Source organism: Ptychodera flava, chromosome 9 (assembly GCF_041260155.1).
Source record: "Ptychodera flava strain L36383 chromosome 9, AS_Pfla_20210202, whole genome shotgun sequence".
NCBI lineage: Eukaryota > Metazoa > Hemichordata > Enteropneusta > Ptychoderidae > Ptychodera > Ptychodera flava.
Window position 1 is genome coordinate 6,137,201 of NC_091936.1, and position 25,910 is coordinate 6,163,110.

The 25,910-nt window shown below is 35.6% G+C and overlaps 1 protein-coding gene across 2 annotated transcripts; it reads left to right on the plus strand.

Annotated features, from left to right (window-relative positions):
* The first annotated feature begins 9,189 nt into the window (after nucleotides 1-9,189).
* Nucleotides 9,190-24,957, plus strand: LOC139139854 (V-type proton ATPase subunit C 1-B-like). Of its 2 annotated transcripts, none has more exons than XM_070708795.1 (12): nucleotides 9,190-9,259; nucleotides 10,752-10,979; nucleotides 12,853-12,938; nucleotides 14,636-14,730; nucleotides 17,056-17,147; nucleotides 17,606-17,704; nucleotides 18,074-18,142; nucleotides 19,196-19,288; nucleotides 19,771-19,864; nucleotides 20,384-20,481; nucleotides 21,100-21,226; nucleotides 22,542-24,957. In XM_070708795.1, the coding sequence occupies exons 2-12, from the start codon at nucleotides 10,780-10,782 to the stop codon at nucleotides 22,635-22,637; spliced, it is 1,149 nt and encodes a 382-aa protein (XP_070564896.1). In that variant the 5' UTR covers nucleotides 9,190-9,259; nucleotides 10,752-10,779; the 3' UTR covers nucleotides 22,638-24,957. The 2 variants fall into 2 exon arrangements, with proteins under 2 accessions (XP_070564896.1, XP_070564897.1); XM_070708796.1 differs by having other exon boundaries at nucleotides 9,212-9,476.
* The last annotated feature ends 953 nt before the right edge of the window (nucleotides 24,958-25,910 follow it).

Sequence of the window (25,910 nt, forward strand, 5' to 3'; positions counted from 1 at the left end):
TCACACACAGTCAGCTGAAAAATGAGCTTTATATTTTCTTCCAATCAGATGGTCACATCAAATTACAATCCATTGTCATTATTTGTAGCAATATATGAAGAAGGAGTCAGGATGTTGAATACAGCACTGTGTACAAAAATCTCTTCAAGTTGCTAGGTGAAAGTGACAGTTGCATGTGGGTACTGGTTGTGTTTTGTCAGTACTTTTTAACACAGTAAAAACTCAATTCTAGTTTAGGTGTGTAGTTATACCCTGCAGGGCTCGAAATTAGCGGTAGTCCCGCGTCCACAGACTACCAACTTTTCTCTGGGACTACCAAAGTCCATGAAATGGTAGCCCACATGGACTACCAAAGCCTGGGACATGAAATTCAGTCAGCACTTGGCGTGCCATGTCCGGTCTTTGACTTTTGGACGAGCTAAATGCAGTCAAACCCAGCTGGACACAGTAAGGCCAGACTATGACTTTGTTTTGCAATTACAAGACGACCGTGCGATGGAACTTTACAACAAAGTTTCAATATTTTCAAATGATATACTTGGATGACAGGCACAGACAATGATTGCCAATGAAAACGTATTCTCATTGCATTTTGATCAATATGCACCAATCAATCACAGATTCCTTCCAACTACAGAAAGCCCATGGTCTGTTTTAAGCCGAGAAGGCGATGGTCATTGCCATGACGACTATCAAAATTGGCATGCAACTCTGAGAATGAAACGGGTTGTCAATACAATGATAGGTCACCAAACTTTTTAGTGTCACTGTCGTCAATTATACCAGTTTCCTTTGGGTAATAAGGGTGTGCAAGTATTCACATCAAATGACTAACAAATTCACTTCATGGGCAGAATCTTGAAAAATAGCTTTTTCTTCTCTTGTTAATAAAAAAAATCCCTAAACTAAAATATGCATGGGCTACCAGCCATTGTCACTGGGCTACCAACTTCAGAAAATGGTAGCCCAAGTGGACTACCAGGGGAAAAAGTTAATTTCGAGTTATACCCTGTATAGGGCCATCCTCAGGAGACACAAGGATTTTCATCCTCAATCCATTAGCAATTATTCTGTCTTAAATAGAAGAAGTGCTGCATTAGTTTTACAACTCACAATTCTAGAAGTGTAATTCAAGTGTCCAGTTGTACCAGTACCCCTGCATACTTTCATCCCTAGGAAGCACAAGGATTTTTGTCCTCAGTCCATCAGCAATTTAGTCTCAAAGAGAAGAAATGCTGCATTAGCTTTGCTGCTGAACAGTCTGAAATTTGTCAGTATCAAAACTTGGAAATACCAAGATTTACAGCCAGTTTATTTTTACCCGCACAGTTTGAATTATTGAAAACATTTCTGTACATAGATAAGTATCATGTTTCTGCAAGTGATATTTTCCTACCAATTTTCTTGCTCTAAGATGTTAGTGTACGCTCAAAAATTTTTCTTTGTGTAACTCAAAACTTCCCTTCAAGTATATGAATGCTTGGAAACAAAGTTAGCTCAGGTCATCGTGATACTAGGCACCAAGAACTCATCTTGTTTTCAACTTCAGATGCTAACTTTACCCTAGTGAGGATTTTATCGCATGTATCAAATCAATGCATGGCTGCAGTTTTTTTGTTAACACAGTAGAAAGTACTGTTACAACCAGAAACAAAGTGTTACTCAGGTATAATATAGTTGCTTACCCTCAATGAGCATTAAAGGGCCAGTAATTGTAACTGTTGATGATATTTTTCCACTATTTTTATTTTTAACGTCCACTACCTTTTCATGTGCTACTCCCCAAAGCATGTTGGGATATACTCAATGCACAGGGTTAAGCTTGTCAACCAAGCCTGTACATATATAAACTGTACTGTTATTGTTGACAAATGAATTCTAGTCTGTACTAGAATTCAAAGGCAAACAATAACAATGCATTTTACACATCTAAATAGCTGATGTTTCAACATGCTTTGGGTAGTAGCACAATTACTTGTAATTGACATACAAAACTGAAGTAGTGAAAAGAATTCTGGATAAAGTTGAGCCACTGGCCCTTTAATGCAAATGTCGCACATAGCTTTCTCTTTTTCTGTTTACACATCAGATCAGCATACACTCTCTGGCAAAGACAGAACATTTGTTCCGTCCAAATTCTTCATTTTTAACTTGACATAAAAGTGACCATTGATAAGAGTGTTAGACTAGAGGGCAATGCCAATGGTCTGAAAATCTCAAAGATTACAAGGCCATGTTGGATATCTTACACCCGCCCTCAATGGAAGACTACCTTGATATTTCAAGTCTTCAAGTTTATGCAAGTTGTATCTTTTGTCTTTTAATCATTTCTTTATAAAAGGCTTCCATTTCCAGGAAGTGTAACTGTACATATGTATTTGTTTGTAAATATTGCCAAGATTTTTTTTTTGAGAAAAGCTCCAAATAACTTCTAAAAATTTCAAAATGCATTAATAGAATTTTTACGTGTATTTTCAGATACAGGGTTAGTTGATGTTCACCTTTTAAATTTTTCATATACATGCCGTACTATGTATATTCAAAAATATTACATGTTTTGGGTTTAGATGTTATTGTGAGGTTCGTGTTCTGTGAGGTTCATGTTCAAGTAGCTATAATTGCTAATCAGCCTAATTGCTAATTCGCTAAAAAGGCGAAACCAATTTACACATGTTCAACTTACAGAAAATCAACAGTGGAAAGTGAAAGACTAAACACAGGCTGATATTCAGTGATTGCACATGTACACCCGTACTGCATAACAGTTGTGTAGAATCAAACCTAGTCCATTAACTATAAACTACAACAATACAATGAAGATTATGTTCAATTTTGTGAGATGCACACTTCATGCTAAATGAGAAGTTTATTATTTATTATATTTTCTATATAGTTCAGGTGAAGTGGCAACTGTTTATTATGTCTCAGTACTGCACATTGTTCAACATGGTTGTAGCTGGATTATTGCAGAATCAAAGTAAACAGTCAGATTTTACCCAACATTTCCACATTCAAAAAATGTAATCTCTGTCTGCAAAGGTGAAATGATACTCATACGGGAGTAGTCTCCAGATCAAGCAAAATTGCACGGTTTAGTATTTGAAGTAATAGCTGTTACCTCCACAATGCAGTCTTGGAATCTTGGATTTCAAAAATTTGGTTGGGTGAATGAGGAACGTTTTGATATGAATTTACCCTACACTGCCTCTATAGATGAAATCAAACTGGTAGTTGATATACATTATCTTTGACAATGTTTCTATTATTTCCATGTCACATATTACAGTACTCAGGGGGCCAGTATCTTTAACATTTGAAAATTTTCACTGTTTTTGTATGTTAATCCTAAGTTCTTGTTTTACTCCCCAAAACATGTTGAAACACCGACTATTTAGCTTGTCAATGCAGCAATATACATGTAAGATGCACTGTTGTTGTTTACATTTGAACTCTAGTCCTGACCAGAATTCATTTGTCAACAGTAATAATGCAATGTACACGTCTACAGGCTGAGTTGACAAGTTCAATACTGTATCTGAAATGATTTTGGGAAGCAGAACAAGAAACTATCATAGATGTTAAAAACAATAGTGAAAAAAGTTACTGCTACTGGCCCTGTAAATGTCCAGCAACAGATTCTACTCATGTGTGTCATTAGCAATGTGAAATGAAGAATGAAAACCAGTGAAGCAATGAATACATGGTTGTCACATCTTCTTTTTTCTCATATTAAAAAAATTTTGAGAGAAAAATTGGGAAAATTGATGCTGTCAATTCGAGGAAATACTGAATTTGAAAATTTGATACTCTATGATTTAACATTAAGCAAGTTGTGTGCACTGAATTCAGAGCACCCTGGAATAGCAAACATTGTGACATCTACATTACTATTTGGATGACAGCAAGTGTACTCTCCCCTATTACAAAATGTTCAACTCTTTTAAATGACTTTAGGCATTTTGTGCAACATTCTGCTCCATATATCAGTACATGATGTGATAAGTGCAAATTTTCCAGAGTCAAAGAAAGTTCCTGTATGGTAGTAGTATATGGTGCTGTCATTGGAAGCACACCTAGTAACATGACAGGCTGCAATATCTCAGTGTTTCAGTAGCATACAATGTTGATGAGTGTTCATTGGCATCATTAGTGCATTACCATTGAACAAACATAGGGCTGCATGATTTGAAGATGCAATTCAAGGCGATTATATTCACAAATTCAATCGGCAATGCAGTCAACTGAGATGTGTTATTTTGTCTGCAACAGAAGAAGATATGATGTCGTGTGTCTTTTCTATTCACCAATATTCTGATGTGTTCTCTGCAAATTTATTGGAAAGGTCAGCGTGACCACTGTCTCCTGTGTGTTTCAAAGAGCAGCTGTTAAGTCCTTAACAATTTTTACAAAGCACAAATTTACAAAGTCAAATGATAATGTCAAATATAATATGACGTTCACATGTGATATCAAAACATCTGTCTTGCTATGAGAATCATCTTCTTTTTCAAGCCAGGAAGTTCGGGCATAACAGTTTAGTCTCACTTCACAACAAATTCAAAAGCATAATTAGGTGTTCCTTGTCGGTAACCATAGCAGAGATGATGCATCGACTATATGTCAATATTGATAATCTGGGAATGTGTGTAATTGACCGGGAAGAAAATTAGCCAAGTGTACTGTGCATTGTGTCCACCATAGCAACCATGGGACACTGTAATCACAAGAATAGTATCATAGAAATCACTGGCATAGATCAATTAGAGCGGATTGTATGAAATCTATGTATTGACTTCCATGTCAGGTCTTTTTCATTTGGTGAAATATGGTAGCATCAATATTGATATCATAGACACAAACCCATTACACGTAGAATGTGAGCCAGTGTATGTTTGCTACAGTCAAACAAGTTTCCATATATCCCACTTTATCGATGCAGACTATATTCTGTCTCCATATAAAAAGAGATTATCAGATGCTGATGTTATAGCCATTATAATTACTTGCAAATGTTAAAAAGAAGATGTGTTTACTGTACTACCAACAAAACAAAGCAGCTCTCCTCTCAAAATCAATCTCCTCTCAAAATCAATGAAATATAGCAATTATATATTAGTAATATGAAAGAATGTAGTTTCTGCAAGATGCCATGTTAATGCGACCAACTCTTAAAGTCAACATAGAGTTCCAACAATTTTACTGTTGTGTACAGTACATGTTCCGCTTTAAATATCTAGATGCATCAAAACATTTACAAAACAAGTACTATGTATTTACTATCTGATAACTTGTTTCTTCATTCTGTGCCTGAATCTACTCGTGTCTATCTCTCTGTAATGAGGTTTTGTTAGCCTACCTAGAAAATCCCTCCTTGTTAAACATTTTAATGACATAAAAGCAGGAGATAAACCTGAACTTTTTGATGGATTGTCTTAATGCTTTTTCTGTGCCAAAGTAGGTTTTCATTGGCATTTTGCTGGTGCCAAGTGTCCTTATATTTGTTTGTCACACATTTTTTTTCCTGTTACACACCCATTGCTTACAGAATGGTTCTTGATTTATTATGGCAGCTGTTTTTTGAATTTTTTTCAGGGAGTCCATGATAATGAATAATGTAGTATAATAATTTGAGATGCTACTCTCTTTATCCAGCTCAGAATCCCAATTGTTGTTTTTCATATGATTTTTGCAGTTGTAGACCACTATATTGCAAACTAGGTTTGTTGAATTTGCGTCAGAGATATGTGGTTGATAAAATCACAGATTTTACAGTATTGTTCATAGATGAAGTCAGACAGCCAGCCGTGATAAAATGAATGCAGCTCGATTTGATCTAAATATGCTGTGAATACAATTCCGTTTTTCCCCATCGTGACAGTCATAGTTACTTTACCGTATCATTTTGCTAACACTTCTCAAGATTTGAATTGCTTAAGGCAATTGCAAGATGCACATAGCAGCCAGAAAAATTGACCTTGCCATAAAAGTTGACTGACATTCTCAGAGTCACTGCATTTAGAACTGCTCCATCAGACTTTAGAGGGTTGGATATGAAGTACTAATTCATCAGATACTCAGTGAATGTGTGTTGAAGATTAAATGTACTAGATAGAAGTTCAATATACTCACTGGTTAATAGTTTTGATAAGAGTGAATTAACAGTGATTCCAAAATACCGGTACACTATGCTGGCTGATGTGCAAGGTGGCAGCTATTCTTAAAAATGAAAAAAAATGTGTTTGTTGTACATCAAATTTCAATTTGTATCATTCATTTCGGGGCCATGTTGAACTGAACTATTATTATATTCATTCTAGTATTTGCCATCTTGTTTAAATTTTAAAAAGTTACAATTGTTTTTTGCATTACATTCAAATTTATAGATGCTGTAACATCTATTAGACAACGTGACCATACAGCAAGACTTGTTTGGTTTCTGTAGTCATTCAGTTCAGTATAGAAAGAGAATTAGTCTCTCTTTTGGATACTTATTATCTCAAAAGAAACACTGAAAAGTAGTCCGCCATACCAATCATAATAATCAAATGTTTCATGGCAAAGTGACTTTATTGCGGGGCTCATGATCAAAAGATGGTAAGGTCAAGGCTTTGACGGCATGTTACCATGGTACCAGACTCACAATGGCAAGATAGTGAGTTTGAGACAAAGCATGACCTTGATGTTGTGTACTGAGCCCAACATGTACATCTTCCCGTAGTCATTAGTAAAGGAGATCCCTCTGGTAGAATTAGGCTTCACCAATGAGATGACAGATAGAATAAAATAAAAATATCATTTACCGGTATTGGCTGACAAGTTTGCTAAAATCTAGAAAGATCATTCAGAAAAATTGTAAACTGATCAATATGAGGGATCCAATGGTATTTACATGTTGCCCTTCAGTAGTGACAGTGACTGCTTTAAGCTTAGCTGAAAGGGTTTTACAATTGTTTCATGCATAGCCCTGTAATATTACATCATGACTTGGAGATGTGTTAATTGCTAATGTATCAATAGCACAAGCAAGTTCATTTTCATTGTTGTTTCTATTCATTTCAGATATGTACTATTAATGTCCTTGAATCTTTCCATAGCAATAAATTGCTAAACATTTTAATATTGTATTGTACTTTGACAATGTGGTAAGACTTTTTTGGATAAAGTGATTCCAACAGCAGTAAAAACTCAATCATACTTGTTTCTGTAATATTAACATCAGATTGAGAAACAGAGAAATGTGAAAACAAGTGTGTATAAGCTTTATATCTGATCATCCACAACTGGTCCAAGTCCATATGTCAGCATGGATGTGGAAATTATGTCATATTATGGACGTTACTCCTAACAAGAGATAACAAGTCAGTGTTTTTTCTGTAATGTAAAGAGGGATGATCCAGATAGCTCATCTCCTTATCATAGTTATTGATGCGACATCATATAAAGTCAAAACATGAACATATAAAGAAACTTATCTTTAGAAATCTTAGCATTGTGTTTTTGAATTTAAAAATGATTACTCTACATGCATTCTTTAACTATGCATATTGTATCTTGTCATACTTTTAATTATGCTCAGTTTTCATGGAGACTACTTTAATAACCTATCATGTGTTTATGAATGAATTCTCATTAGATGCAACATTCTGTGTATAAGTGGTATCCAGCAACACAGACATGGGATTGTGTTTCATATAGGCTGACACACAGTGGTTTGTTCATCAAATGTACAACCCACACTGAGGCTGAGGAACATTACTGTTTCCCACAGCTGCTCTTTCAAGCCAGTGAATGGCTATAAAGTGAAAGCCAGCACGGCCGTAAAGGCATTAATTCAATATTTTGTACCTTCAAAGGATATGGGAACACTCATCTTACTAGGAGTGTTTGAAAGACTACCTGCACTTACATCCTCCTCTTGTTGCCTGTACTTTCTTACAAATAAATAATCTCACTCCAATCTTGAGTTTTCATATAATCTTTGTTGTTGTTCACCTTTCCTCTGTCACACCATTCAAATCAATGCAGTGTTGACCAAGAAGATAAAGTAATATGAAGATGTGTAATTGCATCAACTCATTTAGATCCTGATTTTAATATATTTCAGGGAGAAGTTTTACAATGACTTTATTTAAATTGACTCGATGATTGTCCATCACAAGTAGAAAATGTTGTATTTTATGTAATTTCACACACTGATAAGGTGTCTTTTTTGAGACTTTACAGCGCTATGTATTTTAAATGCATGTAAATACAGGTGCATTATTTGTTGTTAGTTTTGGCTATATGTTTAAGCTTTACTGATGTTATTGTGTAACATCTCTTTTGACTGTATTTGTAAATACAGAAATAGTCTGTACTTACTTATTTTTGTATGCTAAGCTTGGTTAATATTCTGTTCCAACTCAAATCAACTGTTGATTATACAAAGAGTTTAATGTACAATTTTTTAATGATGAATTAAATTCTTGTTTAATTAATTATAACTTGCTCTGTCTTTCCTTGTAACAATCAATTTCATCAGCTTGCTTTTCATAATTTCTTAAAGGTATCATACATTTGAAAGTGCACATCTGTTCATCAGAGATGGTAATCTATTAGCAGCAAAGAATATGTCGATGTTCAAAAAATCCACAATAACAGCAAAGTTTGTTGTACGTCTGCAAATTGTAATGACTAACTGAAACAAAAAGATCAATAAAATCACAATTTACTTTAATGAAATATTGTTGTTTCAAATTTGAGATCTTATCATTTTCATAAAGAGCATTATTAAAGTAAGAATTCTGAGATCTTAAAGCAAATAAATGAAACGTTGAATGGAACATGGTTTTTTTAAAGAAAATGTATTTAGTAGGATGCCCCAACTATCAACAACTGCAAATGACTGGTACCTTTTCAGCTGCCTTTTCAGCAGCTTCTACTGGTATATAAAGTATATATCACTCCACATGTCGTGCTCATTTTTGCTTTATCAAAAATGAAATCATTTTCAAAACAATTTTCCACTTTACTTTATCGGTTACTTATTTCATCTGCCACTACCCCCCGCCTCTACTTCTTTTGGACCGAAAACCCTCAGAATCCCCAGCTATGATTGGGTAGACCCCATATTCACTGACAGATTCGCCATCGAGAATAAATAATGGTAGCGCCCTCATATTCCTTGGAAGGTCATATTTTCAAAGGTCAGAGTTTGTACCCATAGTTCCCTGTGCGCTTCCTGGTCATGAGACAAACTCCTGTTCTGGGATTCTGAAAGGTAATTATTTCATATTTACAAGCAAACGATAGAGAATTCGTTACTTTACATCGCCGAACGCTTGTCGAAACTTTAATTTATTAAGACCTGCCCATTGCCCGGGGCTTTATCGCTGCAGACGGGCTTATTTCCGTACTAACTTGACTGGGACGTATCGTATATTATGTGTGATTGTGTGCACTCTGGCGATAACCATCTACGCTGTGCACTGTTGATGGTAGGTGCAATATGCAGTGTGTTTAATACTCAGATGGTATGTAAAGGGACGACCCATTTTAGTTTTTTTCAGTCATCTTGCCCCTAAAATACTATTGGGCAAAGTGCAAGTTATACTTTTCGTGATATTCACGGGAAAACTTGGAACATACTGACGTCAAGTCATTCGACGTAGAATTTACCCTCTGACCCAGTGCGGACGATTTAATCTGAGCGGAGTTATAAATCTACAAATAGTTTGGTTGTACAGAAGTCATTCTGTATACATGTAGGTACTGTGTGTCAAAGTTAAGCAATCCGAGACACAGTTATTTCAGTACCTCCTTAAAAGTGGTTGTTCAGAGATTGATGCACTTTCCTGTACAATGTGAACAACAAACAACATGTACTATTTATGGATCGGATATTTTTATTTTAGAGGTTTCCCTGCAAAGTTCTAATTTATCAATCCATACACTTTATGTGGAACCAATTTATGACCTATAAGCCAAGTGCTGTTGCTTACCAAAAAAGCTACCTGAATTTACAAAAAGATATGCAACTTTTGTTTCTCTTGTGTTTGCATTGCATTGTAACACAGCCTGGCATGTTAACATCTATCACTTGTATTCCCGATAAATTTACTACGGGATTAGAAATTTCCTGAATGGTCTTATATGAATGTCAAACAGATGGGTGTAGTGGTAATTATTTAATTAAATTGGAAGAAATGTATTTCATATTATTTGTAGGGCCATAGTGTTGAATTATGATACAGGGAAATTTGGTACACGAAAGGTTACATTTGCTTGAAATACATTTCCACAAACATATAGATGAACAGTGGCTTGTGATATGGTTTTCTAACATATTTACAAAGAACCGGTTTACAGTTATTTCAAACTGCAGTATGAAGTTTTAGTTTAGGCTGAAATTTCAGTTTCTAGATGTAAGTTCAGTTTATGTCCTCTTTTTTAAAATTGTCGAAATTCAATATAATCATTCTTGCTTGTTGAAAGAGAATGGTATGTAAATATTGATGTGTTAAGATAACATGTTATGATTTGATTGAAGATGAAGTTGATTATGTTCATTTTCATTTTCTTGTCAAAAGTTGGGAACATACATGTAGGTAGATAGACTGATAGAAACAGTGTATAACTTTACAACTAGTCCCAGCTACAACGGTGAATGCTTTAGTGTGCACTGTGTGCACAATCTTCATTTGCCTTCTTGATTTCTGTGATAAAATACGTACAGTTCTGTAACATGATCCCATTCTACATATGGTTTCCAGGAGTTACAAAGATTCAAATACCAGTGAAATGAGTGAATTTTGGTTGATATCCGCTCCGGGTGAGAAAACATGTCAGCAGACATGGGACCGCATGAACAACAAGACAGCCAAAGAACAGTCACTCTCAGCGAACCATAAAGTTAATATTCCAGACTTGAAAGTTGGTACATTGGATGTTCTTGTAGGCCTGTCTGATGAACTTGGCAAGCTTGATGCTTTTGTCGAAGGGTATGTATTTTAATGTATTGATTTTATTACATGCTTCTTGTACATTTATGACTGTGAACCATTGGCAAATTGTATCATTATGATTGCATACGAGTCAGTAATTTATTTCTGGCCATTATCTCCTTCCATGCATAGTATTCATAGTTCATTTTTTCATTGTCCTCTACACATCCTGTCTATAATCTATGGTATTTGATTGTTAAACTGAGTGATCATTACCTACCAGCATCTTACAGTTTCAATTTTAAGATTAGAACATAAGGGTTGACAGTACCATTCACAGTCACATGACCACTAATACCTAAAAATAGATCATCCACAAATACTACAGAAATGTTCCATGCTAACAAAAGTAATTGAAGTACAATACGGTTAGACTGTAATGAACTTAAACATAGACTCTGGTATAAAATTTTGGTATTTTCAAATCAAATCAAATACTTTATTGTCCATTAAAATCAATGTAAAAATAAAACATAAAAGTTCCTTTTGGCTTCTGAGAGTTCCATTTTATAATCAAGCCACAGCACTGACATGCAATGGCCACATAAGATAACGTCTATGATTTGGAGTGATTCTATAGTATAACTTTAATCGAGTTATCAAACACAAAAACTGCCTGGAATTTTATGAGATACAATTATGGCATTAGAATGATAGCATCATTATACAGCTTTTCCAGATGGTGTGTGTTTCATATATGGCTAATGTTTTAAGATTCTCATGTTACTTTGCATTCTAAATTCTATGTGCCTTTATGAAGTCATCTGTGTTTGGCAAATTCTGAAAGGAATTTCTAGTGCCACCATTGATCCTTGTTACACTAAAGGGGAAGTACAAATACGGATGGGTGAAATCATTATAGTCTGTAAAGGCTTTAACTTAGTTCATAAACTTACACCCTCATGTGAACCCACTGTAATTACTTGTGTGATAGTAACAATAAATGGCAACATAGTGCTTTGTTCTCTGTGTAGTTCAATACCATATTCTATTGTCAGAGTTCAACACCATCAGGGTAATTTATGCAAATAATATGAAGGGTCTCCCATTCACTGCTTCTCCCCGTGTGTTGTGATAATTCAAAAGTAGTTGCATGCATCTTGTCAGTTAGTGCACGATCAAAAATTTCAAGCCTTTGACTACGATTTCATACTGTGATTGTGGTATTAATTTACTGCATTGTATGCACAACATTTATTGTCAATACATGTAAGAGTTCATGTCATACCAGTGGTACAGTGTTAAGTAGTATTATTTTGAAGTATTTCTTTGAAAACTGCACATGGTTTCATCAAAAAGGTTACCATTAAAACTACTTCAGCTGAAAAACATTAATTTCAAAATTTTGATTTCTTCATGCGATGTCATCATAAAATTGCGTGAAAACCAAACATAAAAATTAGTGTACACGTACAACGTATTGTTGATTTTGTTTCTTCTTATTTCATTCTACAAAGTTATCGTGAGAACAAGAAATTTTGGTGGTTTTTTCCTGGTGACCAATTGTTTAGCTAGACAGAGTATGAATATTGTAATAAGTATAAAGAGTGTTTTGACATTGTGTACACTCCTTTGCATGGGAATAAGATGGGAAATTTAGGTCTTGTAAGATACAACTACAAACTGCAGTACAACTGATGGACAAGGGCTGATATATTTGAATTTACAGTATCAGAGATTTCCACAAAAGTTCACCAGACTTCTCTATGAATTTTCACTTGTGTATCTGTCTTGCTATGGCATATTCTCAGTGTATAGAACAGAAATGAATTTGATGTATAAACACTGGGTATGCTTCAATTAACAGAACAAGTATTTAAACCACTCATGAAGTAAAGGTTTCTGTTTTGAATCACAATTCTATTCCTAGAGTTGCCAGAAAAGTAGCACAGTACCTTGGAGATGTGCTTGAAGACCAAAGGGATAAGTTAGCAGAAAACCTCCTTGCCAATGGAGGTAGGTCAATTTAAAATATGTTGTGATTTCATACACATGAAAGTAAACTTTGGTATCCACCTGTATGTAACATAGATGAAGAAATTTTTCCGCGATTCCTTATGTCGCCCACACACACACATAATGTGGATGTATGTCTGTCAATAAGCACATTCAAAATGATATCTGTACTGTTGTTCAGTCACCATTTTATGAGTTATGTCACAGACTGCAATGTTTTGTTGATGATTTACCACGTATCTTGCTGTTAAATCTGCCTGCCTCTTTTCTGTACCTGCTGTCATTCTGTGGAAGATTTTAATGACAAACAAGCTGAAAACTTGTTGGTCAATGGAGGTAACGCAGCCTATGTCTTGTGAATTGCATCATCCTATTCTCTGTTTGTACAAACATTTGACAGTGAAAAACTATGATGAAGCCAGGATAGATTTAATAATAATCAGGTTATGCAAAAAAGTTTATGTTGTGTAGTCTGAACTGTATGGATAATTTGGCATTGGTCATATATTTCTTCCTATTTGCTATGTTATTTGAAATTTGAAGATGAAAAAGCCATGTCATACACAAAATGATATTTTCAAGTACTACTGTAGCAATTTAAAATTTAACAAAAAAGTTCAAAAAACCAACAACTAAGAAATGACTTGAAGTGTACAAGATAAAGGTTAACAATCCACTTCTGTTGCTGACCTATGACCTCAACTGATCTGAAATATGCTTCAACTGTATTTGACAATTTATAACCTGTGAAATCATAAAAGTCAGTTAGTCAGCAATCAAGATACATAAATTATTGGCTTCACAATAGCTTTGCTGACAAGTGTTTACGTCTTTGTGTATCATACATGTACATGGTGAATATGGGGGTTTTAGGGTCAGAATCAAATGTATGCAGTTTGATGAATCGCTCTAATCCAGCTTTGGGTGATTTCCTTCAGGGAGTCTGATACTCTGTGTGATTGCATATTTGATGAATTGAAGGGTTAATAAATGATAGGTTTGTTTTGGTATTTTTTGGTCTTATTTCATTGTCTGTTGCATTGGGTTGTGGGCAGTTATGGTTTCTCATTCCTTGCATACGACACACAGTCATACTTTTCTACATTGGTATGGTACTATACCCATCAGCAAACAGTTCTGCATCGAAAATCACACATTCTAGTGTTAGGGTGCATTTGTTCACATTTATCTCGATAGCATTGCATCACAGGCATCAATGAGACAGTCTTTGTTGATTCGACAATGCAAAGAAATTTCTTAATGATGTTTGGAATACTGAGCTTTGTTTCTTAATATTTTGCTGATAAAATGTTCACAGGAAGAGATCAGAGATTTGAAATGAAAAGAGTTGAAATATCATGAAAAATAATTTACTGTGTTGATAATTTTATCATTCATTCAAGTATTTGATTTGTTCACCCAGCACATGGAGATGATAGGTATAGGTGCATGTAGAGACTATTATAGAAGCAGAATAAATTAGGTAATTGGTTTGGTCACCCTGCACTTTTCACCATTCTGTAATGTGTACCATGTTATATGTCTGGTGCACATCAAGCCAAACCCATGTGTGCTGTGTAATGTTTCAGTGTCTTACATAATGGTTGGATGGTTTGAGTTGTTACAGCTGAAGGTTGCTATATTACACCACTTACTGCCATGTTGATAAACTGAGTTTTGATTATTGCTACCTGCAGTGGATCTGAATACCTACCTTACAAGGTTTCAATGGGATATGGCTAAGTATCCTATCAAACAACCATTGAAGAACATTGCAGAGATTATCAGTAAGGTATGGCTTGTCTCTTTCACAGTTAACCTTTCCACCCCTATTCCTAGTAAACATGTCCACACTATGTATTGATAAGGGGGGATTTGGGAAAAACCATGATTGTGAAAGGGTTAATTGTCAATGTAATGGTGTCAGGACTGTTACCCCAGGACCTACTGATTGAACATTACTCACCCACCAGTTTGGGCTATGGTTAGGGCTAGTCTCTGTCACTGTGGGGCTACAGTTCAGAGGTTACTGTCATAGGATCAATATAGTAGACTACCCTACTAATGTACTATCATGAGAGTGTGAAAATTATCTGATATAGTCTGCAGTATGAGCTTTATACAATCTCCGAAGTAGATCTGTAAGTAGAAAGTGAATCAGTAGATAGCAGTTTACTTGCCTGTCATTAGTTGTACAGTACTTCTCCGTGTATGTACGGATACTTTTGAAATGTGTTCAGATATTACTGGCTGTACTGGTATTAAATATTTGATGAAAATACTTGGACATTAAATGTGTTCAGATATTACTGGCTGTACTGGTATTAAATATTTGATGAAAATACTTGGACATTAAAGTGCAGTGATTATCGCACTGCGCATGTGCGACTTTTTTGTTGATAAACATGAATTTTTATGAATATAAGTCTTCTCAACTTCAATCGGAGTGAGATAGAAGCAGTCCCTCAATTTGTAAACGCCTTTGTAAGACTCAAGATCATGCAAGAGTAAAATGTTAAGATCAGAAACAAACTTCAGTAGTGTATTTCTATTTACAAACTCATGTAAGGCTATGAACATTGAGACAAAACACTCTGCGCATTATGTCGCTGAGTTTACTGGACGCAGTCACGGTGAACAAATGGGGTTTGATCACGTGCGGTAACGTTGGTTGTACTCAAATGCTATGTACAGTACAGTAAAAATACATCACTAAAATGATTAACATTGTATATATATGTAGACCAGCAACAAGCACAATGTAGCTCACAAAAATTACACTCAAGACCATGATCAGCAAGCCAGAGCAGGACACGGGAGATGCTGTTACATCGGTGAGGGAGACGGTCACCGCGTTGACGTACATGGATAAAAGAGAATTTTGCCCCACAACAGACTTGACTCGTGACCATGTTGATCACCATTGCTAACTTCCTCTAGAAATATGTAGCAAGAAATAGTCAATGACAGGAAAAAAAAGACAAAGTGAGCAGGTTTTTCTCAGCATTTGACAGGAAAATTGCATGGCTACGCATAGGGACGTGTTGAGACATCCTGTGGACCTACAATGGATTATAACAGTGATTGAACGGCCTAGTGTAGGCCCACATCGGTGCTATGCAATTTTTGTTGTTGTACCTCCTGATTGCCGAGCAGGTCTGAATTTTCGGTCAAATGAGATAATCCCACAGAAAGACCTATGAAAGGTCCTTCACTTGACTTGATACCGTTACTCGGAATTATCATTTGCACCACACCACAGGGGCAAACTTCGTAGTGGAGTCAGATTTAGAGCCGAGTGGGGCACGCCATATACCCGGTTCTCTTGACCCCAACGTTCATGCAGACCACGGAACAGATGCTTCTTGCTGCAGCGGGCATTGCTTTGCAAGCTCTGGATTTCTGTAGCTTGCGTTTATTGTCAACTGGACTCCTATTGGGCCCTGGAAATAAAAGTTCTCAACTAGAGCCCAGTCATTTGATAGTGTGAGGGCATATTAACACTCGTACAGGTACATGTTCTTAAGTGTGCTTGAACGATAACAGTAGCCAAGCCCAGCTCAAGAAAGTCAAGTTCAAATATGATTTCAATACAGCGTGCCATTCCTGTTCAATATTCAGCAATTATTTAAGTTAGATTAATTGACCTTTTATTGTGTGTTAGATTTGATAAGTGGGTATCGGCTGCCATTTTAACAAGCGGCAATATCGCAAACAACCCGTAACTTAGTGCGGCATTCTTGGATATGTTTTCAACAGGGGACCCCCTCACAAGCATGCGCAGTGCGACAACTACTGCACTTTAAAAGTGTAAGCCAGGACGTGGTGAATGAAATGATGGCTATGCATGCATGTTAAAATGCAGACACTGTTTTTAAAAAGGGTGGGAAGCAGGTAGATGTTGCAGGTAACTTTTCTCCAGTCATGGCAGGGTTTCCCCTGGTATATCGATGTAATCAGATTATGGGAGAGCAGAAATTACACGGAGGATCCCAAATCGTTTGCAAATGTTCCCCAATCTTAGCAAGAAGACTGGTGATGTATACACGCTTCTTCTGATTCAACAACCTATTCTGTACATTGAAACATTGTGTTTTGTGTTTTTAATCATTGGCAGCAAGTATCTCAGATAGACGCTGACTTGAAAGCAAAATCTGCAGCCTACAACAATCTTAAAGGTAGCTTACAGTCACTAGAAAGAAAATCAACGTAAGTACTATTGTTTTGTGTACACATATCACTACAATAACCTTATCGGGCTATTGTAACTAATATTACTATAGCTGCCCTGAGTGATATTGTTATTGTTGTTGTAATTTAGCTGTTGCATGCTTAGTTGCTGTCTCTGGGACATACACCGGTATTATTAAGATTTGAAAACTCTGTGAGTCTATATGATATTGATGTATCTTGTGTAATTACAAAGGTCAAAATATAAAATCATGATGTGTTCCAGCTTTGCAGACGTTGACAGGCACACATACAAAGATAACAGAGTTATTTTGACAATGCATAAAATGTCAAAGATGATTCAGAAGAATGAATTTAGCTTCCATGTCATCATGTGTTAGGGTCTGTGTTTCATAAAGTCACTTTTTTGTCATATATAAGATATATTTGTTTCTGAGTAACAAGGATGAATGGTTTTGCATTATTTTTCCCATCAGTGGTAGTTTATTGACCAGAACTCTAGGTGACCTTGTAAAGAAGGAAGATTTTGTCCTGCAGTCAGAGTACCTGACAACTCTGTTGGTGGTTGTACAAAAGTAAGTAGCTTTGTGTGTTAGTGGTTGTAATGGATGAGTCAAGTTTACCACTGTAGCATTTGACCACTGTTTAATTTTCCAAGATTTATAAAACTATTATTTATCATTGCATTTCTTGGTTTCTTGACTCATTAAAATTAACAAGCAGTGCTTAATATTCTTTTCTGATGCTGTGTTTGAAATGCTCTGAATATCATAAGTTAGTATTTTGCTGGATGAGTGCTCACAAAATTTGCAATCGAACAGATTCATCAGCATCGATAGACATAACGGACCCTTTACACAGAATTACTGCACAACCAGAGGATCAATACTTTCTGCTTGTCCATATTCTGATAAAAGGTAAAATTTTACATTTTTTCATTTCAGAGCTATGTACCAGGATTGGAAATTAAAATATGAAAGTTTGACAGACATGGTCGTACCAAGGTCAACCAAGTAAGTCTGTCATGATAAAAGTGACATTACCTGATATATGTAAGATAGCTTTACAGCTTCTTAAAACAGGGTTAAAAGCAAGAAGGGTTTAATAATAGATCCTGCAAAAATGCCAAAGATCATTGGCTAGAAATGTTGAAAAAAAGATTTATGAAATTAGAGATAGGCTGATAATAGAACGGTTTATATAGAATGAAACCAGTGAATAGTTAGTTAGACAATCACAGAGTGTGCCCAATGTTCAAATAATACAAATGTAGGTAACAAGTACGGTAGAACAAATGAGCAGTTGTAGATATATAGATATGATAATGAATTTCAGCCAACACATTCCATCTAGGCTTACAAGTAAAGGCTGTGTATTATTTGGTGTCAGTGTGTTGCTTAAGCTGGTCAGTTACATGTACTCAAGCATTTTGAAACATTCATTAACCCAGCTGAGTCAGTTGGATGCAAATAAAACTGATGATCAATAATGTCCCACACAGTTTATACTTTAAGCTGCAGGACTGAAGTAGAAATTGAGGACTGAAGTAGAAATTCTGGTCAAATTTAGGGTGAGAAAAAATCCACTAGTGATGAAAGTCTGAAATCTTTTAGTTTTCTGTTAATTCAAAATGATGGATTAGAGAACGATGTATAGTGGTAGTAAAAACCTGTGGGGTGAATCAGTAATAATCCTCCAGATAGTGTATACCTTTGCTGTTGCCAAAATCTGAGCTAAAAATCATTTTATATAGTTTACTTTTCTCTTGCCATTCTGGCCCACGTCCATGATTAGTACCAAGAAAGTGTAAATCATAATCACACCTTTGGTCAGTTTAATGCACTTGAATCACCAGCAAATAAATCAGTAACTGTGTACACTTTTGAAGGGTCTCCTGAACCAAACTCAACTCCTCAACTTCTATGTGTTCCCAAATATTAAAATAAAGCAATACATGTATTTCCATCATGTCAGTCAGAACCATGATTTTACTCAGTCAATGAGTCTGAACAGACAAGAAAATGAAATAGATAAGGCAATGTATATTTCAATTGTCTTTTTTGCAGGTTAATTTATGAAGATGGTGAGTACGGTTTGTTCACAGTAACTCTATTCAGGAAAGTTGTGGATGAGTATAAACATCATGCAAGGGAACAAAGGTGAGTACAAATAATATGAAAGCCTGTATCAAAATAATTGCTATACCAGTTGTCATTCTGAGTGTTATGTTGACCATTTGAAACAGTTTAAAATGTGTGGACTGGATATATACTTGATTCTGTACGAACTTGTAAATGAAAAAGAGCAACAAAATATCTATTGCATTGAAATTTTGAGATAGTGATGAAAGTAACACCCCAGTGTTACAAGTTTCACTGTGAGCAATGTTACCAGGGGTCAGGGTTCAAAGGATGAACACTGTGAGCAGTGTTACAGAGGGTCACGATTCAAAGGATATATATTCATATCTTTCCTGCAATAGCCTAGACCAAACAATAACATTACCTTTCACTCTTGTGACACTGCTTTATCTAAGCTCTGTTGAAGTACTGAAGGCTATCAACACTAAATTTTTCGATTTTGAACAATTCAGTAGCCATGAGCCAAGAAAGCTTTACTCATGTCATGTTATATTTCACAGGTTTGTTGTCAGGGATTTCACTTACAATGAAGAGGAACTAGTCGCTGACAAGAACGAAATCTCAAGACTCGTCTCTGACAAAAAGAAACAATTTGTAAGTCGTTTAAATTTTTTTGATGACATTTGTGATAGGAAATGATGGCATTATGCAGAAGCAGCAATGCAGATGTTTGAATACCCATCCAATTTGAGATTGATATCAAAATCATTTACCACATGTGTTTACAATACTGTTGAAACAATATCATTATTTTGATGTAGTGAATGGACAGCTTTATGCATGTCAATTATGTTTTTAAGTACGAATACTTTGTCATATGGGGCATATAGTGGATCTGAACTAAGTATCAAATAAAGCTGGAAAGTACTTGAATGATAATTTTACCTGTCTTGTCATAGTATATGATAGTCATTCAAATATTCTATTCCTAGGGTTTCATGGTTGAACATGTTATCTTATCATGTGTCTCAATGTAGAAGCAGTTGAATGGCTCACAAACCAAACAAGAAAATTGTACTTTACTGATAGATAAATGTCATATTATGAAGTGCCTGTAGCATCTATTCTATACCGCACACTAATTCATTCACTGTTTACTTTTACTTTGAGTAGGGCCCTCTAGTGAGATGGTTAAAAGTGAATTTCAGTGAGGCATTCACTGCCTGGATTCATGTGAAAACTTTGAGAGTTTTTGTTGAATCAGTGTTGAGGTGAGTAGATCATTTCATTTAGACCAAGGAAAAAATATGATAACTGATCGAAGCTACTTTGGACCTGCTGACAATAACCTGTTTTTGACATAAAAGCAAGGCCGTACAAAATCAGGGAAATTTTGCCAAATGTTTCAAGTTCCTTGTGTTGTTGCACAAAGGTTCCTACCTCCCTATCTTTCTCCAGGAACGTTATTATAGAAACAGACGCAATATCTGTTTTAGCCTCATGTTGATTATGTCAACATGAAAAATTGCATCACTCAAAGATAACTCAAACTCTAAAATTTCAAGTGCTCTTTCTTTTGTCAATATGTGTGAATAACTAATTCCGTGACCAAGGTGACTTTGCGTAAATGTCTTACTGGAGTTTTGAACGGTGGCTCTGTCAGTTGTGTACATGTTATATCCCTTACAACAGTTAATAAAATGACTGTTCTTTCAAGCTGATGTTTACATAGATGCATAATACACAAGAAAAGAAAACCAATCCACCAAGAGGTTTTGGTAAATTGTTTTTACCTGTATTAGGATTGGTATCAAATTTTGTGCAACGGCACAATGACAGGGGTAGTGAGATTACATAATGACCAAGATGATATGTTCTATGCTATCTAGGTATGGATTGCCTGTTAATTTCCAAGCCATGTTGTTGCAGCCATACAAAAGGCAAACCAAGAAGCTTCGGGATGTTTTGAAAACTTTGTACAACCATCTAGACTCCAGTGCATTCACCTCCTCTGATGTAAGTTAATGTAAAACATTACACACATATTGACTGGCCATGAGGGCAACAGCATATGTCTGTAACCAAAGGAACTGTGAGTCACCCCCAAAAACAGACTTTCCCGAGGCCGAAGGCCGAGGGAAACAGTCTGTTTTGGGGGTGACTGACAGGCGTGTTTTATAACACACCTCATCCGCAATCATGCATAAGAACATACCGTACACAAAACTTGTCGCATGTAATATGCTGGAGTGCTTCGGCAAGAAAAAGTTTTCCTTTCAGGATTGCAATACTTCTGCAAAATGTTCAATGCACCTTTGATTAGCATTTTCGTCCATTTCGAGTCTTTGTTGGACACCAGAGCATTCAGTTCTTCAGTAAGTAGGATAAACCTGGACATTTCTTAACTATTGTTTTGATTGGCCGCAGATGACATCTTTGTTTACATTCCGGTTCCTGCATGCACCAATGTCGTTTTTGACGTCAGCGGGCATCATTTCTTGGAACTGATGCCTGGCAGGCAACATTCCGACAAATGATGCCTGATGACGTCGTTAATGTGGATCAGCACAAAAAGAACGCATTCCACGTGACTATCAATTGGCAAATTAGAATAGACCTCTTTTAACCATCGTGTGTCCTCTACTCTGTGAAATGTCAACCTTTTTTGCCTTCCAAATGGTCAATGTGCACAATTACCAGACTGAACTTGTTGAAAGATTGTCCAGTCTGTGATAGACCTGCAGAATCTTACAATCTGTACTTCCATGTTCACTGCAAAGAATCTTTCTGAGATTTCTCAACCTTCTGCATTCAGAACAGTATCAGGTAGTTGTCAAATTCATGATTTTTGTGTCCATCACATTCACGGACAAAGCATTGAAAATGGAATGGAATGCAAGCTGATTATATACACTAGTCAGCTCACCTTCCATTCCATGACACAGGACAAAGACAGATCCAAGTTACAGTTCATGTACTGTACTATGAGAAGTAGCACTGACTTCTTTGGTTTTTGAAATCAATACTTTTCATCAAAAAGTGCTGCAGGGCAAGCTGTGTTTGTTTTCTTCAAAGTTTCAGTAGGAGTTGAACTCAAATGCTGATGTAGAAATATAGTGTCAAAGTCAGCAGCATGGTGGAAATCAAAGTAAAGAAAATATTGCAAAAATGTACTGGTAGTTTGTCACTTGAATATAAGAAACTACCATCAGTTATAGTAATACTGTTGTTGAAATTCATTGTCACAAAGTCCTTGTACATGCCAATTCTTATTTTCCATGCTTTCTCAGTGTTCTCTTTTAATGTTTTGTTTATTTCCATTTCATTTCAGATAGCTGATGATATTCCAGGATTGGGTCTCTCAGGCCAGGAATATTATCCATATGTGTATTACCATATTAATGTTGATTTCCTGGAGAAGCGTTAGACATTGCAATCATCTCACCTCATTGTATCTCAGCGATGATGTCAAAAGGAATATTTTATGAATAGTGGTGAAGGAAATTCAAGGTTCATAGATGCAAAGCCTATATTTAGTTAGACTCAAGCCAAGTCTTAGAAATCTATGTAACTTCTCTGTACAAAATGCTGTGACTTTCTGTCAAAGGGGTGTATTTGGGAGCTCTGCCATAATTTAATTATATGTTTTAGCTTGTGTTTTATCACAATTAATCACTTGGGCTGTCAAAAATTTGTGTAAATGATGATTTATTCAGAATACTACATCAATCGGTTCATTACTGGTCAAAAACTCATGTACAATATTATTGTGATCAACTAGTATTTGATTTCATAAACTCTACCCAATTTTTATTTTTTTATCATACTGTCATCATGTCTTATACTTTCAGTATGGAGGTGTTGATCATGTGTAAAACACTGCTAATAAAAGACACTTCCGTTCCCTAAAAATGTGCAATAAGGAACTGTATGGTGAAAAAACAATAGATTGATTTACCTTTCTCTGTGCAGAATTCTATCAACTACCCCACTCATGTTGTGTATCGTTCTCATTAGGTTGGCTTTTAGAGATAGTAAAATAAAATGTGTATGTCAGAATCATTGCTAGGTAAAGTGATGTTACAAGACATTTAGTGTATGATGTATGGTTTATTTCACATGAAGATTTCCCAGCAGAGAATGGAACTGCCAAATTAAGTGAGGTTTTGAAGTGGTTTTAGTACATCGTTTGGACTTTGAATTTTAATCAAATTTTCAGTTTTATTTGCACTTCCAGTACTTTGAAACGAGATTTGTCCTCATCAAATAATACAGTTTCCATGACATACAATGAAATCGTACTGTGCTGAACAGAAAATGTTGTAATGTAATCAAAGTATCTAAGCATCTGTCCTAACCTGCTCTTACCTCGTGTCTTGCATTCCTCTGAACCTTGTCAACAATAGAAGATATAAGCTGTATATATATTAAAGTGACTCAATTTAGGTCATGTTTGTCAAATAAACATGTATTTGCAACTATGTGTAATATTGGTATCCCATAGTCTTATTGGTTTTTATTTGCACATTGGCGATCATGTTCATTTTGGAGAATGTAAAGTGCCCTCAGTGTTGAAATTTGGAAAGATTTAATGTTGTCAATGTGTGGTTTGTCATGTGTTTTCCATAGTTAAGGGTTTGGTGAATAGTTCCATCTGGCAATCTTGTGACATGTGAATAGACACCTCATCCAGCTGTATTTTGAAATTGTTTTCACCCTGCACTCCACAAGTGATAAGGAATCTATGTTCTTCTACTTTTCACCAATATCAAGTCAGTGTAGACACCTACCCTCAATGTTATCACATACTTTTAAAGAAGTTATAAGATGTATGAAATACTCCAAAACTCCATTTGTAACATTGTGTTTTTTGGCTTCTGGTTGATGTCAGAAGTTCCTTTTTGAAAGAAAAGATGTTTCTGTGTTAAGAGATGTAAATTTGTACAGTTAGATGTGTGTAAAAATACCGTGTAAAAAGGGAAATGGAAATTATGAAAATTTATGTAGTCAAACGTTAACATTAAACAATTTCCTATTATGAATGGTAACAAACGTTCATGTGCTAAGTGACACTATTTTCAGAAACAAATGTGAAGTATAATTGTTATGCATGGATGATTTGCTCAGTACGCGTTTTGCATCCTATGAAACATTAACAACTGAAATCGTGATTTTAGGTCATACTAGTCTCTTGTGATGGGAAGAGCACAGATACTGGAAAGAATGCTTACCTGACTAAATACAAGTTAGCTTCTGAATATTGAAAATTATCATTTATGTGATAAGATGCAAGGTGTATTGCAGTACATTGAATTCCCTTTGACAGACAATCTGCTCAATAATTTCAAAATTTGAGATAGTGGACATATAGAATGACAAGCCTTGTGTATTTGTGTAAACATGCATCGACATAGAGATACCGGTAGTTGATTTCATGATCTGTGCATCACTCATCAAATACTTATCTCCGCTGAATGCAGATTAGAGATGGTGGAGTGAGCTTTGTGAAATTAGAGATAGTTTGATCTTTGCAATTGTGACGGCCACTGAGTATTGAAATTGGGAAATGTTGATGAATCCAGAGTAAAAGTGAGATTACACCTGTGAGGAGCACTTTCTTGAAGAATGTTTATTATTTGTGTATCTTGTCATATGTCAATTTGTAAAACAGCTGATTATTTGCAGTGTAAAGATATGTCACTTTGAAGATGTGTAATGAACCAAATAAAGAAAAGAAATAAATTGTCCATGAATTGTGAGATGTATTAACAAAATCTCTGATGAACTATCTGTCTGCGTTCTGCTTTGTGTCACCTGATGAAACCGTGGATTGCTTCACTGTGATATTGGCTTGAAATGAAAAGGACAGAATTTGTATAACACTGAGCAAGCATGACCACTGAACTCAATATTCAAATGTCAGATTTTACTCAACCACAGTTGATATTTTGATACTCGGGAAATTTATGATTGTTTTTGTGTACATGCTCAGTACATATTTGCATGTGTTCTGGCTGTTGCAAACCATGTTGATAATTGAGAGAGGAAGACTGATCCATGGTAGTGTGATTTTGTGTGTTGAGTGCATCTCACAATTATATATATATTGGTCATATTTTTCAGTAGACTGCTATCAGTCTGCCACATGCCAAAAGGTGCTCATAGTCAAAGCAAAAAAAAAATACTTCTGAAATATGAATATTGTTTTTAAAAAACTTGGTATTTTGTCAGGGTTGGGCTTCCTTTCCACTATCATTGAACAGGTTCAACAGAGTTGTATACATGTTTTATGGACATCAAAAAACCGCTATGACCAGTGTGAGCTATGTGTTCAGTGATTTTCTATGTACTGCAGAGAAGAAAAGAAACTCAACTCTAACCACTTAAGTGTTTTTTCAAGTATTGTGGAGTAGAAAGGAAGCTCAACCCTGATTAACTAACCTGATCTTATCAATAATATTCATATTTCATAATTGTTTAAATATATGTTTTGCTTTCCTATAAAGGCTTATCCACCTGTGAGTCTGCTAGTTTTAAGGCAAGTCAGCTATTTGGTTGTTCACTGTCTTTCCAATTTTTTTTTTCATGCACCGCTGTTGCTCTTGCTGCTGTTCACTTATTTCAGTCTAAGGCACAGGCGCCCGTTGGGTGGGTAGTCTGCTAGATATATCGATTTTCTGCTCAATCAATGATTTCGTGC

Excerpts from the sequence above, each read along its gene's own strand:
- LOC139139854 (XM_070708795.1), top strand. The coding sequence starts at position 10,780 with ATGAGTGAATTTTGGTTGATATCCGCTCCGGGTGAGAAAACATGTCAG. Across the intron at positions 12,939-14,635 it reads AAACCTCCTTGCCAATGGAG|TGGATCTGAATACCTACCTT; the intron begins GTAGGTCAATTT and ends TGCTACCTGCAG. Across the intron at positions 18,143-19,195 it reads GTCGTACCAAGGTCAACCAA|GTTAATTTATGAAGATGGTG; the intron begins GTAAGTCTGTCA and ends TCTTTTTTGCAG.